General features: G+C 34.1%; 1 protein-coding gene across 1 annotated transcript; it reads left to right on the top strand.

The window, feature by feature from the left end:
* Positions 1-2708: 2708 nt before the first annotated feature.
* Positions 2709-14253, top strand: LOC111046228 (protein fork head). The gene is made up of 2 exons (XM_022331731.2): positions 2709-4158; positions 10261-14253. The coding sequence occupies exon 1, from the start codon at positions 2975-2977 to the stop codon at positions 4115-4117; it is 1143 nt and encodes a 380-aa protein (XP_022187423.2). The 5' UTR covers positions 2709-2974; the 3' UTR covers positions 4118-4158; positions 10261-14253.
* The last annotated feature ends 2037 nt before the right edge of the window (positions 14254-16290 follow it).

Below are 16290 nucleotides of genomic sequence, written 5' to 3'. Positions count from 1 at the left end.
AATAATCTTATCTTTTAATTCCCGCAGCGAAGCACGGGTGCCCTGCTCGTATTTTATAAATTTTGTCATCCCTGTATTATTCAATGCAAGTATAATGTAAAACATTCAATGTTTTCAGCCCTCTTGAAGACATCCTCAAATATTACGCAAAACCTACACTATAGTGAATAGTTAGATACCGTGATAAATTTTATTTCTTATCTTATTTAGCATGATGTGGTCCTATCCCACATATCAGTAGATCAATCCTTAGAAAAAAGAAATACATAGATTCTCCAGTCTGCAATTAAATTCTCTTTGGAGCAATAATTGTTAACTATAGTGAAGTCCACGTTATAATGACAGTAGAGAAAGATAGGAGAACATGGTTGCCGATTTTCTGCTAGCTACTGCCTTCTATAGAGGTAAGCTGATACCCGGTATATCTAATATAGTAACAACTATTCATTATTGTTGAAAATGATCAATTATATTTTATTAGTTGAGTAAAAATGATTTTCAATGATTGAAAAATAGATTTTCGTAATTGAGATTAAATATTTTGCTTATTAATTATACTTCTATATCGTTCAAAAATGATCTGGCAACGTTGCAAAGCTCCAAAAGAATAGTTTACATTGCTTTAACAATGATAGCAGCACCGATATTAATCAAATACTACGATTATGAATGAAGTGAGCCTCACTATACGGTACCTACTCTTCAATTACAATAAATTTGGTAAAAGGTTCAATTAAATATTATAGAAAAGATCCACTGTGAGTCATGATGCTATTTAATAGTCTACAATAATATGCATGAGCCATGAACTAATGGAAATGATTGGGAACAGGTCTCAACCCTGATAAAGCTTATCAGTCGATTACTCATTCTTGTACTTTGACCGGTGCACTAAGTGTGAGTGAGAGAATCTTACAGTTCCGTTGCGCTCTTCGTTGTATGAGAATAACAAAGATAACAGGGATGGAAAGTGACTCATACTCGATTCATCGAATTCTCTTCAAATTTCCATTGGAAGCACTTTGCTATAGCTTATTGGTTTTTTTTCGTAAACACTAGAATGAAATTTTGTTTACATCATTGATTGTAAATCTTTTTCAACTCTATAATAATTACCTTATTATATTTTAGCACACCGTATTGATGATTCTATATTAACCTATTTATAATTATTTTATTTCGAATTCTACTGTACATTACCAAATTTGTAAAATTTTTCGTCAATAGCTTCGATCTTTGTGGATGACTTATTTATTGAATTTCATGTTAGATTGCACGTATTCCAGCGAATGGAGCTTATAAAAATATTCTAGTGGAAAATAAATTAAATTTATTTTTTAAAGTTCAGTACTTTGAGTAAAATGTCCATGGATATTGTAAATTGACTGCTTTTTGATTGGAATATTTCAGATCTTGAACTTATTGTAAGTTAATATTTTACTCAGTTTATAGAAGATATCGTTGATTGATTTTGGTAGGAAAGACCAAATTGCTACGGCAAAATACCATCGAATTTAGGATCTTGCATTTCCTATCTACTGTTTAGTTTGAAATGTATTTCTCTAGAAGTTGCCGTACCGTATTGCCTAGTTCCTAGTTCGAGTAGCTTATAAGTTGAAATGAATGTAAAGTTTACAACTCTGAGGTCCGGTTGCACGTACGTCGGTTTAATTTCAACCGTGATTATTCAATTACACGAGATCCAATCAGAGGAGGCCTTTTTGATAAGACGGCTTCTCTGATTGGTTCTCGTGGAATTAATCACGATTAAAATTTAACCGACGTACGGTACGTGCAACCGGCACTAACAGTAGTATCAAACCAATTGAGTTTTTCGTTTGCTGTTACCTGTTAGGTACGTTGTAAATTTATCGATCTCCTGCTTGACGACATTAATGACGATCGAGAACTTCATTTACTATTTGAAATTGAAGTTCTATTTAGTCTAATCCTCCCTAATATTCATTCCTCCATTGATGGTTTGACATATCCTCAAGTTATTTTTAATTCAAAGTTATGGAACTTTTCTGTAGACGTTTTTCCTACGCTCAACTCAAATTGAATGATTAATCCTAATCAATCTCATCAATTAAAAAAAACAAAATATTGATTGTTTGATGTATCATATGGAATTAATTGAAATTTATCGAAATCCTCTGTAGACGGATTTCCTACGTTCAAAACTCAAATCGAATTATCAATCTCATAAATGAATAAAACCAAAACATTGATGGTTTGATATTATAAATCATCTCAAAATCAATATTTAATTGAAAGCTACCGAAATCCTCGGTAGGTGGTATTTCTACTTTAACCATAGACTAGATAAACAAATTAGTCCATGGTTAAATCTGTGGCTAATCTAAAATTTAATTATTATTATTATTATTATTATTATTATTATTATTATTATTATTATATTATTATTATTATTATTATTATTATTAATCTCATCAGTGAGCAAAAACAAAATATTTATGAAAAGATGTGCAATGAGTCGGTGTACTGTGTAGTGAAGATCGAGGGAGCTAGTAAGCGCTCACAGCGATCCGGAAGTGATTTAGGTAAGCGCATCGCAGCGAGCTGTGGAGGAGACAGAAGGCAGAAGCCGCGCGCTGGTCCCGGGAGACACGGGCGGACGGCAGCAAGGAATAGAACATAGAAGGCGAACAGCGAAGGCCACATCACCGGAATCACCACCGACCACTTTCCAAATGGAGGGGAGAAGTGACGCCTCCAACAACCGTTGTCATGGCAACAGCGTCAAAGGCTGGTGATTGGTGCACGGGTTCAGCCCCTCCCTCAGTCGGGTGCCGAATTCAGGTGAAGCCACAGTGGATCCGCTCAGTTCGACCATGACCAGCTAAGAGCTAGGGTCTCGTGAACAAGTGCGATCGTTTTCGTGTCTGTCGAAAGACCTGTTGCGGAGGTTATGTTGTGTTGTATAGACTGATTGATAGTGATAGTTTGAAGAATGACGATGTTGTCGCAAAAGTTGTACGCGGATTCGGTGAGCAGTGCGATGGGCACGAACGCGCCCGGCTACGGAATGAACTCCATGATGAACTCGTGCTCACCTCAGGGTGCCTCAGGATTCAACATGCTACAAGGCTCAGCCGCTATGGCCGGCCTCAACGGCAACTGTATGGGCGGGGGGGCCATGGGCTATGGGGCACAGGGAGTAGGCTCGTCGTGTATGGGGCCCTACGGCGCGGCCCCACTCACCTCCAGGGCGGACGTCACCCCGTCGGCGCCTCCCGGTGAAGCCGCGTCACCTTCCGCTCTGCAGAGAGCTCGTGCCGACAAATCCTACCGGAGGAGTTACACGCACGCTAAACCACCCTACTCGTACATTTCGCTCATCACGATGGCCATCCAGAATTCTCCCACCCGCATGCTCACACTATCAGAGATCTATCAGTTCATAATGGACCTGTTTCCGTTCTACAGGCAAAACCAGCAGCGGTGGCAGAACTCGATTAGGCATTCGTTGAGTTTCAATGACTGTTTTGTGAAGGTGCCGCGAACGCCGGACAAGCCGGGCAAAGGCAGCTTCTGGACGCTGCATCCCGAGTCGGGCAACATGTTCGAGAACGGCTGCTACCTGCGGAGGCAAAAGCGGTTCAAGGACGAGAAGAAGGAGGCTGTGAGACAGACGCACAAGAGTGCGGTGAGTCCGTCGCACCACGGACACCAAACACCGCACACGCAGCATCTGCACGACGAGAAGCTCAAGGAGAAGGTGGAGGACGTGGTTCTGCATGCGTCACACGTTGACCTGTGCTCGGCTGCCTCACAGCTGCACCAGCAGCAACAACAGTCGCATCACCAGCAACAACAACAACAGCACCAGGACGAGATGGTCGCTGCCATGGTGGGACGTTGTCATCCGCACCTGGCCGCCTCCCTGCAGGTGCAGCCCGACACGCACTACCCTCACTCGCACCACCACCTGAAGCAGGAGTACCCCGCCTCCAGCCACCCGTTCTCCATCACCCGGCTGCTGCCCGCCGAGAGCAAGACCGACATCAAAATGTATGACATGTCCCAGTATGGCTACAACGACTACTACCAGAGCTCGCTCTACCACCCTTCGGCCGGCACCACCGCCTTGTGACAGTATCCGCTCGCCTAAGGCCATCTTAGCCCCCCCCTCAAGTAAGTCACACTCTTCATTTCTATATCTTGTGCCTTCTCTATTTTAATCATTTACAGGAGTTGGTTAAACATTATTTTATTGTTTTCTATTGTCTTTTCAATCAATCAGAAGGTCATGAACTCTTTCCTCAATTTCGTAATCTGCCACATCCCTCATCTTAACCCGAAAATACCCCGAAATAGACCAAATACCTCGTCTCACTCCAAAATAATAATCGTATCATACTTTCCTTTTCATTTGAACAGTTGAAATATTCCATTAAGAAGTTTATTCTTAATTGCATTTTCCTGAATCAATATACAATTAACGTGAATGTTGTTCACATTTCTCATACGTACTCCCACATAGAATATATGTAGGCCTACATTCTTTTTCCGTCTTCCCATCCCAAATCCAATAGAACTGTTCGAGATAGGAATATCATAATATGCGTGTAGGCCAGCATATTAATCTAGAGATAGCACCTTTTCGGATTATACAAAATTATATGATTCTATGACAGTTACGAGACAGTTTTTGTTTATTACGTTTCTCAGTTTTTGATGAAGTTTCTGTTCTATTCAGCAAACAATTTTAGTTTGTATGATAGATCTCAAAAACTATTTTGATTGAATGACTATCTATAATTGAATAAATGAATAATCTATCTTTTAATTCCTGTAGCGAAGCACGGTTACGCTGCTGGTTGCATTTATTGCCTCAATCAATAGGCAATTAATGTGAATGCTGATCCCATTTTCCGTACATTCACTCACTGATAATTGAAAAAATGAATTCTTTTTACCTTATTACTCGATGTTGATATTATGTTAAATCAAATCTTTGTCACATTCAAAAGAATTTTGGTCATTTCATAACAACTTCCTTCTCATCTGAAGTTTCTCGTCTTTAGAAGTTTCTTCTATTTTGTATTTATTGCCTTCTAAATATATATTAATCAATAACAATAGGCCAATAACGTGAACCATTTCCTCAAATTTCTCACTTCCCTACATGACAGAAAAAAGTAGGCTATATTAATTCTTTTATTCAAGGATCTACATTGAGTAGGAGCCCGAATCATTTCGAACAAAAAATGTTTGAAGAAAATTCTCACAACTCCTTTTTTATCTGGTTTTTGAGAGGAAGGAGGGGGAGAATGGCATCAATTTTAGCATGTTTATAAGCTGATGCATTCTTAACAATAGCTTACACAAAAATGAATAGGTACTGTAATAAAAGTGAAAAATTAGGGTAGGGTTTAAATGTACAGCTTAAAGACTATTTTATCGGTTGCGTGAAATAGCTATGGCGATTACGTTTACATCTTGCGTAATGTACAGCATATAATATTTATGTCGAGTATACCCCATGTTGAGAACGGTATGGAGGTAATATTATTCTTTGTTACTAGTCACTATAATAATATGATTGAAGAATACCGCCAATACCCAAATGGTGAAACTTGTGGAACATAAGTCAGTATGCCTTCTTGCTCCGGTAAAAAGTTTTATTAATTAGTTTTCATAAGTTGGAAATATTATCCTGAAGGAGTTAATACCATTATGGTCTTTGCAGGATTATGCACGTCTTGTGAATAATACCATAATGAAATATTTACTTATAGTTATTGATATAGAAATAATAGATCACAATCAGTGATGGATGTATGTACCATAACACATTAACGGACCTTGGGTTGTTGAATTTTGTTTCATGTCGTAACAAATACATCCGCACGGTATTTTATTGAGCTGCATACGAAAATTTACTCATAACTGTATGCCTAAATTATGACAACTATAAGAAAAAATCTCAATCTCTTGATAAAAATTTGAAAACTCATTGCTTTAATTCTCAAGTGCAATACCTTTCAGTACAGTAGTTTCTTTGAAGGCATAGACTGTAGGCCTATTTCTTTATTCATGAAATCATAGTAGCGTAGCGTAATAAAATCAAACCACTATAGTCTGTGTAAAATAAGTTGAGACTTGGCCCTCCATCCGGAGAAATTACAGGGTTGCCAAATCGTGTAAAATTGCAACTTTCTCAAATTTCCAATTCAATGTCAGAATTGGATGTAGAATACCACCCCGACATCCTAGTAGTGCTAAAAACGTTTCAGGGTTGAAGGATTAAAAGAAAATTTAACTTTTATGATAAAATTGGAAACATCGCGAAGATTTGTTTTTCTTTTGAATATCACTTCTCTCAGAATCATGGGGCGTCATAATGCGTAATAATTTTATATCAAATTAACGGGGAGAATGTCTCGATCCTTTCTATTCGTTTTTGGATCATTCTTATCCGACCAATAGTTATTTTTTAATTGATTATTATGTTCGTCAATGTCGAGACATTGCGAGCAGAAAACATGAAATTTTCAACATGCTAGAAACCTTTTCGTTTCAAAAGATAAGTAGGTGGTGAAAGCGAGAAAGTTTCTCAGAAATAATTGAAATTATTTTCCCAATTATTAAACGTACTCGGAAGAACGTATTTTGGCCTCTCAGGAGTTTCAAAGTCAAGGATAGCGGCTGAATGGTGTACCATCATATTCTATCATAGCTGGGAACAACAAAAACAAAATACAGAACGATTGAAAAATTCACCAACTGCAAGCCACATGATTATGAATAGTGAAAATGACAACCTCATGACAACCCAATGACAGTGAAATTCAAATTCAGTGAGAAGTGATATTCAAAAGAAAAACAAATCTTCCCGATGTTTCTAATTTTATCATAAAACTTAAATTTCCTTTTAATCCTTCAACCCTGAAACTTTTTTAGCACTACTAGGATATCAGGGATGATATTCTGAATCCAATTCTGACGTTGAATTGGAAATTTGAGAATGTTGCAATTTTACACGAATTGGCAACCTTGTAATTTCTTCGGATGGAGGGCCAAGTCTCAATATTTTTGGTACCGGCATTATTCATGTCCAATACCAATAAGTTATAAAAATATAAGGGCAAATTGGTAGCAGAGATAATATTTTTATCTTCTCTCTGATGGTAAAATTTTAAAATCCAACTATGATTCTTCAGAATGTAATGTATGATTAGTGATTTTTACAGTACCTACAGTACTGTAAAATTGGAAACTGTAGGATACTACCTATGTTATCTTTATTTTATCTGGCATTCCATTTCCTCGTTTTCCTATAGGCATTATAACTTAGTCTATATTCGTATTATATTATAGCCTTGCCCGTGAAGAAAAAATGGATAAACCATTTTTAAAGAAATAATGAATCAATTTCTCAAAATTTCAAGTAGACCTGTCGTATCGTAGAACATAAAACATGTTCTCTAGAATAAATTATCATAATTCTTAATCCTCTCTTAAGCTTTCAATTGCGAACCGAAATATGTTGTGTTGTAAAATTTCTATAGGCCTAAATGGTAGTATTGTATCCAATAAATGAATATTCATAATTCAAAATCAAGAATTTATGAATGGTCTAGACTTGAACCTCCCTCAACTATTGTATAACAACATTAAATCAAGATCTCCAGTAAACGCAGGACAATCCTAAAATTATTTCATATGCAATTATCTTGTTCTTATAATATTGTAGGCTTATCATAATATTACAATCATGCTGTGAGTCATTGTAATGTAGTTGAGCTCCTTATTCAGCTCTGTTTGGCTAAATAGATTAAATCTACAATATTATGTTAATTGTAACCTACGCCCACGCATTGCGATTGGGAGTTCAGGTGCAACTCACTACATTGTTATTATGAAAATAGAATACATACCTTCTCATGTTGAAATTATTTATAAATTTTACGACATCGTCTACCCCTAACAGTAAAGGTTATTGAAGATGGCTACCACGGCTTGCATGTATTTTCCTTGCCGTTACTCTCAGCATTTTCATTGAGGGCGAACAAAAGCATGAGCCTTTGACAAAGCTGTCATTGAGTCTTTTATTGAGATCGGTCCCCATCAGTACGGTAGACCTATAGGATCCAATACTCGCTTATAGACAATAAAAGAGCTCCCCATCGTAATAGCACCCCTTCAGGCGATAAATATTATAACGGTTGATCCGCAAATAAACCACCCATTGCGTGGCTGTATTTTTTTCACGGAAATATGGCATTAACAAATCGATCGATTGGTCTGTCGTTTAGAAATTTGATGTCTGCTCATTCAGAAATGAGAGGAAGCGTCTAATGAAAGGTTTGTAGGCCTATTAGAGTAATTGCAAATTGTGATTCCATAATTTACAGTCATAATAATTATTTATAGTTGTGAGAAATTATGTTGTGATTAAAACCTCGATTTCTATCTATATAGACTACGGTAATCTAATAATGGACGTTAGTGAGCCTATAAGCTGACTTATTATTTCATCTTGTTGAAAAAGAATACAATTTACACTTTATGATCATGATAATCACAGTATAAACAAGAAGCACACGTTTTGCATTGAATGTCAGACTGGTCTAAATGGAATCTCAGAGAATAGGAATACCGTAAAATAGAATGATAAGCAATTAATTACATTAGGCTACCATGCGGATGTCTGGAGGCTAATACAGCCTTCAGTAGAGGAATATTGTTTGACTTCCAGAAATCAACTGGTTTCTCGGGAACGTTTATGGGAATAGATCAGTTCCAAACTAAAAAACTCATATTTTTTCAATGATGTTTGATGTTCTCATGAAATGAAGGACTAAGAAAAGTTATCACGAGAAACTAACCCTTCTTGGATAATGGCACTGAGACACCACACAATATAACTCAGGGGTGCCCATACAGCATGTTTTGATGTCGCAAGTTGCGACATGAGGCTAAATTTTGGGGGGATTTTTAGAAAAAAAAACAAGGGAAATTGGGGGGGGGGGAATTTTTCAACATACAGTTTTCAACTGACTATTCAGAAATTCAAGTACCTGAATGGATGCCAAATTTTGGAGGGGATTTTGCGACATGGACCATGGGGAAGATGGGCAACCCTGATATAACTGATAGTTGACGAGTTCTTTAAAAAAGTGGTACGATAGGTACAGTGCAAGAATAGTAGCCTACCTATATAGAATAGCTATATACTATCCTTGGGTACGGTACAGTGTACAGAAGCACGTCTTGATGCCTCTGAAAGTGAATTAGGTTTTCTTCAATGTTTGGTCGGCCGCCATTTTTTTTATTGGGGTGGGATAATAATATGACTTGAAAACTGTGCAGTTCATTTCTTAACAATATCTTTGAAATTATGTATCACAAGGTGACGTTTTACATTTTAACATTTATACATTCTTGAGTTACACCCCATAATATTGTCCCTTGGGGGTGGGTTTTGGAATTGCTTGATTGCTTGAAAATGTTTTGGTAGGATTTTTAAACTAACGCATTACAAATAATCAAAATTACCACTTCTGATGAAAACAATAGTTTTCATCTCCATCGTAGATACTTCATACGAATCTTCAATATAATAATGATTAGTAGGTCCCTAATGTAATTTGTATTATGGTAAAACTTAGATTAATGAAAAATAAGAACCATTGCGGAAATTAATACGGTACATAACTATAAGACAATTTCTTTGGGTACGGTACTATACTGGAAAGAAGAAACTCCCTTCTTCTTGAAGAGGAAGGAGAAGAGGAAAGCTTTTTCTAAAATTGAGGATTCGAAATACTGTAATTTATATTTGTGGTTCATTGAACTGAAACTTTAAACGTCAATCAGATTCTTATAATTATCTGTTCTTCTCTTTAGACAAAATACTATTTTCACTGTTTCTAGGAAAGGTGAGAATTACGAAATTTATTTTTTGATACGTTTATTTTTTGAGTTGGCTACTAATAAGTCATTTCTTTCTTTTACAAATGTAGCCTATATAGTTGTGTGTTCCATCCAATTTACCATGTTAAATTCATAAACTACGGCCCGATGATTGAATGATACGAGAACCAATCAGAAAAGGTCTTTTTGAAAAGATGACTTCTCCGATTGGTTCTCGTGGCATTGTCAAACAGGCTGTTGTGCAACCGAGCGTATGATCGTTATCTACTACCCTTTTGTAGTAGAGAAGAATAATGTACTGTAGCGATTGCTTGAAGAGCTTGTTTACTAAATTTTGTTTGTTTTTGTTTACAGGAGTTGGTGTGGCTTATAATAGTTCAAATGTGGGAGGCTACAACCAATCGCTGGGCGTAGCTCCGTGGATATCTTGATGGACTGAAAACGAGATATGTCACAACCTCCAGGTCAGACGACAACAATCTTAGTGATATTTTTTATATAGTTTCTGATCTCCGAATAGAAAAATCAGATAAGGCCCTAATCACAAGAAACACTTTGGGCCACTGGTTCAGTGCGTGGTGCGTGCAATAGAAAACAAAATCGCCTGAATAATTCATTCATTTTAAGGTGCTGAACTGAGAAAGACACTGTTGGTTATTATAATTCTATGCGTAGATTTTATAGATAGGAATTGTATCATAAAATTGATTATATTGAGGAAGACACGAAAATGTTTATAGTTTTATTATTTTGTATAGTCGAAATGTGGAGTTGGAACGGATGTGAAGCGCGTCATGTAGACTGGCAGAAACTGAATCAGCATTGAAACTTTTTTTCAATTCTAGATTATAAATATCAAAAAAATGTATACTTTTTCAGCTTCCTGTTTTTATTATTCCTTATTTTTTGTATACTTGTTGTTTACAAATCAATGTCTTCTTTTGTCGAGTTTTTACAGCTAGATGTGATTATTTGAATCTCTTTTCCGTATAATGCTATATTGGATTACTACAAAAGTAGAATACTGTATGAATCTATATTTTTCTAAATAATACTTAATATCATCATGAGTATAGTCTCAGAATCATGATTTTCTCTAAATCTGTATACTTAATACTTAATACTATCAATAAAGGTTGCCAAGGAGAAATAATGTCTTGTCTTGTTCATCCGTAGATATAAACCAACATGAAACCCTAAAACATGTTTTATTCAAAGCAACTGCTATAACAATTTATTAGAATAGATTCTGTAGGATATTCAATCACCGCTTGTTCTATTTACACAACGAAATCAGTTACAGTCTATTTAAATAATCCTGTACTTTGTACCAGAGGTCAGTTCTTTTAAATTAGGCTATATTTCATCTAACATTAATTTGATATTATTGAAGGTATCATTTCATAATTGTTACTAAATTATTGTTACCGGTAATATATTTAATATACTCATCAAATATACAATAAATAATAATTTCTTTATTCGTTTCTTTTGCTAATTTCAAGTAGATTTAATATCGTATTAATTGAAAAAAGAAAAACTGGAAAACTCAACTAAACAAGTTAAAGGCTTCCGTTCAAAAATGGTAAGCAAGAATATCTTCAAAGATCTTATAATCATATAATGATATAGGCCTAAATGTTAAATTAACATATTTCATAGTTGTGGATTGTAACGTGCACTGTATACTTGTTGCCCTTCTATGAAAAATGTTGTACGGTATTCTTAATTTTTTTCCTCTATAAGTCATTTCAAGAATAAAATTTTATTTTCGTAATGTTCTCTTTAGATTAAAAGATTTCATAATGGTGATTGAATAGAGAATTCAAGTTTAGTATTAATATTTTTCTAAATAAGAAATAACCAAAAAGTAATACGACATCATGGTTAACACTCAATGTACTGTAGGCCTTCTCTAATTTGTCTAAACCCGTCACAATTATCAAAGAAAATAGAAAACTGTAGTCCTATCACTCCCAACTAAAATATTCTTCCTCTAATCGATTCGGTTAGAAGCGTGAGTCTAATTTGAAATGAAATTAAAAATTTAAATTTAATTAATACATCTTAAACACTTTTTTCATTTAACTTACCACCACGATAACTTAATTCAAAATTAAACAAATAGAAATCTTTTTAACAATAAAACAATTAAAATATTTTTAACTGTTAACTTCTCTACTTATCTACAAGAAGACTCCAAATATGACGAATAATGTTATATTTTGATTTTCAATTGTTATTTGATAAAAAATGTAGATACGTATACGGTAAAGCCTTACACGACACCAAAGTTCAATAAGGAAGATGAAAAATACAAAAATAAGTTAGCATCAAAATAGCAATTTTTTCAACTAATGTGATCACGATTTAAATTTAAAAAAGTTCACTGTCAATTAAATTGCACCTGAAAACAGGTTTAATGATGCAAAAAGTTTGGAGTACCACTTTGTAATGCTCCGTACGAATTAGATCAAGTTGGAAAAAATGAGTCCTTACCACCAAGTTGTTATTATTACCACAATTATTATTCAAAATGATTCTTCTGATATATCTTATTATTATTCTTCATCTTATGTATTATTTATGTGTGTAGAGTTTTAAAACATTTTGACGATGTTTTGTATCAACAATACCGTACTTAAATTGCCAATAATTAAATTTATTATGAATTTTCTCCGCGTTTAAAAATTGTGAAAGCTTCAATGTTCAGTACACGAAAATACTGTCAGGAGATTATCAGTTGAGTTATTGATAGAAATAACTCAAATTACACTAAAACAACCTACGGTAATACATTTCTTGTCAAATTTCAAATTGTTATTTAATTGACATAAATCCAACATGTATTAAATATTGTATGAGGTAAAGTTATTTTTCTAAAAAATAGTGTCTTCCAGATTGTATGATATCTGTAAAATATTATGTAATTAAAGCGATATCACGTTTGGCTTATCTGAGGAGAAATAGTGCAATTGATATTTGGACTGGATGGATCCTGAAAAATGTGAGATTTCAATGTCTTGTTTCATACAGTAGACTCTTCCCACTTTGAATGATTAAAAAAAATTGTTAATACTGTTAATCTGTGAAACAGCACATGCAAAAAATTGTCATGAAATATTATTTTACTTATGAGTTGTACTTACTTATTAATACTTTTTGTAGAGTTATTTATCAATTAAAAAAAATAATAAATGAAAATGCTTGTCTGGAACACTACCCCATAATAGGTGTTGTCAGCTACAGATCTAGATATTAAAAATAACGTGAAAAATTGAACCAGAGTATTTACACTTCAAAAAATTGTACCATATCTTGTTAGGAACATTCAGTTCAATATTATGTGCCGGTTGCACAGAACCGGTTAAATTTTAATCGTGATTATATCCACGAGAACCAATCAGAGAAGCTTTCTTTGATTGGTTCTCGTGAAATTATTCACGATTAAAATTAAACCAGCTTTTGTGCAACCGGGCCTTTAATATTATTGAAAAATATCGATATTAATTTTCAACTATCAATCTTGATTTTATTATCATGATTTTTAATTCAAATAGATTTTGTTAAAAGCAATAATTTACAGTAGATTATTATTTTTTTTATAATCTTTTATATTGTCTCAATTGGGTTTATTTTAGAACACCATGTGCCGGTTGCCCAACAGCCGGTTAAATTTTAACTGTTATTATAATCACGAGAACCAATCAGAGAAGCCGTCTTTTCAAAAACGCCTTCTTTGATTGGTTCTCGTGAAATTAATCACGGTTAAAATTTAACCGGCTGTTGTTCAACCGGGCCCGTGTTTTTTTCGCCCATGTAACATCTATGTACTGTAACACAAGATTTTCGAAAGAATCATGAAATTTCATGTTATGAAAACAAATCCAACAAGAAAAAATCTGAATATTTTCTAAACAAAGTAAATCTCGATGGTTTCAAACAGAATCTCAGTTTTATAAACACTGTAAATTTTTTATTTGGAGTCATAATCTACAGCCTTAGGCGACGGTATTCTATTATCAAACCATAATCTTTAATTCAATATTATCCTTCAAAACTGTCTAAAACTTTCATTTATCTGTTCTTGTCTGTAATTATTAATATATCACAGTGAACTTGTGTTTATAAAAAAACTCTATTTTATTGAATTTTTAGTATAAACATTCATTCATTGTATAAATTTCTGAATGAATTATTTGAAATAATGATGATTGGTCATGTGAATGGTGATGACTGTAAATCTTATTGATCTGTAAATAGTTGTATTGACTGCATTATTACATTATTTCACTTTTGTTACAAGAGTTACCTATAATTACGAGAAATAAATTGATTGAATATGTATTTGGTCTAGTCTTCTTAATCATTCATTCCACCCTCATTCACTTAAAGAAAACGGGTTCAGTTGTTGCAAAACATTGTTATTTAAGATGATTGTTTATTACCCCGACAGGGGTTGCGCTGGTCTTTTGCACCCAGTCGTAACTGATCAACGATCAAGGTCATTTGTTTGCTGAAAAATATGCGTTCCCCCTACTCAGCCACCTTCAAATGGACTCTTCCAGTAATGGCGGTAGGCGCCTCATTTCCGTTGCTCTAGTCTTTATTGTTACACACGCGTCTTGACAAGCACTGGTCGAATACACCCAGCGCGTACTGAAAAAACAATTATGATGATTTTTGAGATGGAAGAACTTTTGTAATTTTGACACATAATAGTAGGCCTACTTCAAATGTATATCACTATTCCGTTTAATGCTGTTCAAAGGCTAAAAGTAAACTTTCTACTCGTGATATTTTTCAAAGTTTTTCGATTCGTATATCATCAAGCTATCAAAATGAGAAAGCTTCTCAAGAAAACATTTTTTTCGATGATTACTTTTTGAGATATGAGCGCCTGAAGTTTGAATTTTTGGGACAAAACATTTCAAATTCGGTAAGATATAAATCCATGAGATTTAGAGGATGGATTCTTCATTGTATTGTTGATCTAGTAGAGCAAAAATTTTCTGAAAATATCAATATTTGAAAAAGTTATTCAATTTACCAAAAATAACTCAACTAAAAGTTATTTTTGGTTATTAGTAAATTTTGGTAAAGTAAATTGAATAACTATCTTAAAAATTTATATTTTCATAAAAGTTTTGTTTTACTAGATCAACAATACCATGAAAAATCTATCCTCCAAATCTCATGGATTTATCTCTTACCGAATTTGAAATGTTCTGTCCCAAAAAATTTTAACTTTAGGCGCTCATATCTCAAAAAGTAATGCTCAGTAAAAAAATGTTCTCCCGAGGAAACTTTTTCATTTTGATAGCTTGATGATATACAAATTGAAAAACTTTGAAAAATATCACGAGTAGAAAGTTTATTTTTAGCCTTTGCACAGCCATACGGTAATCCATCTATTCTGCGTGTGTGATCATTCTTTATTTATGCATACAATTAGTACATCATCAAAATGATAGGGAGAGAAAAAATAAGATAACCTTGTGCTATTTCTCTCCCAAATTTTGATAGGGAGATCATGTACTATTGTTCAATTCATTATATTTTGAAGAAAGTGAAAATAAAATCTTAATATTTATCGTACTCTACTCTGTCACATATTACTGGTAATATGTACTGGTAACATAACATAACTGGTAACTATTACTGGTTCAATCCAGCCAGCGTGACCACTCCTGTGTATTTCACTTGCGCGACTCCTCTATAAATATTATTATATTTAACCCTACTAGGGTTGAATTGAATCATAATACGCGAATCACAAATCTGTGCAAGTGATATAGAATCCCAAGGTTGACGGTTTGTAGAATCAGAATACATTGTAGCATAGAATAAACAATCACGGGTTTTCTCTGATGTGTCTTGTATAGACTTTCTCTGATTGTAGGAGGGAAAATACTATATTAATACATTCTATTCTTATCCTCTTTGATAGTACAGTATCATAGAGAAAATATAGCATGAACATAGATATAATGATAGCATAGCATGCTTTTCTCTTTTCTGTTTGGTAGTATCATAGATGAAGGATAAGTAAGGATAACTATATTATTCTTGTCTCTGGTGGTATCAAGCAAAAGCCTACTTATCTCTTCCTAGAGTCAGGAACTTTTTTATTTCTATAAGTGTACCTATTTGAATATTTAAAGATAGATTATCAGAAACCAAATACCGTACAAATTATTAGTATAGGATGACTTAATTTGGTAGCGTACCTTTTATTATTAGAAGCTCAATCATTCAATAATTTTTCATTGTCATAGAACAAAAGTGTTCTTTTATAAAATCACTGGACTATAATTTAAATTATTTACATAATTATGCAAAGCTACGTATAATGAATAAACTTGGTGTATAGTGTATGTTTGT

The sequence above is a fragment of the Nilaparvata lugens genome, chromosome 4 (genome assembly GCF_014356525.2).
Source record: "Nilaparvata lugens isolate BPH chromosome 4, ASM1435652v1, whole genome shotgun sequence".
NCBI lineage: Eukaryota > Metazoa > Arthropoda > Insecta > Hemiptera > Delphacidae > Nilaparvata > Nilaparvata lugens.
This window is presented reverse-complemented; position numbering and strand designations above follow the sequence as displayed.

Bases quoted from the DNA above. Each gene is read 5' to 3' on its own strand.
- LOC111046228 (XM_022331731.2), top strand. From the start codon at position 2,975: ATGACGATGTTGTCGCAAAAGTTGTACGCGGATTCGGTGAGCAGTGCG.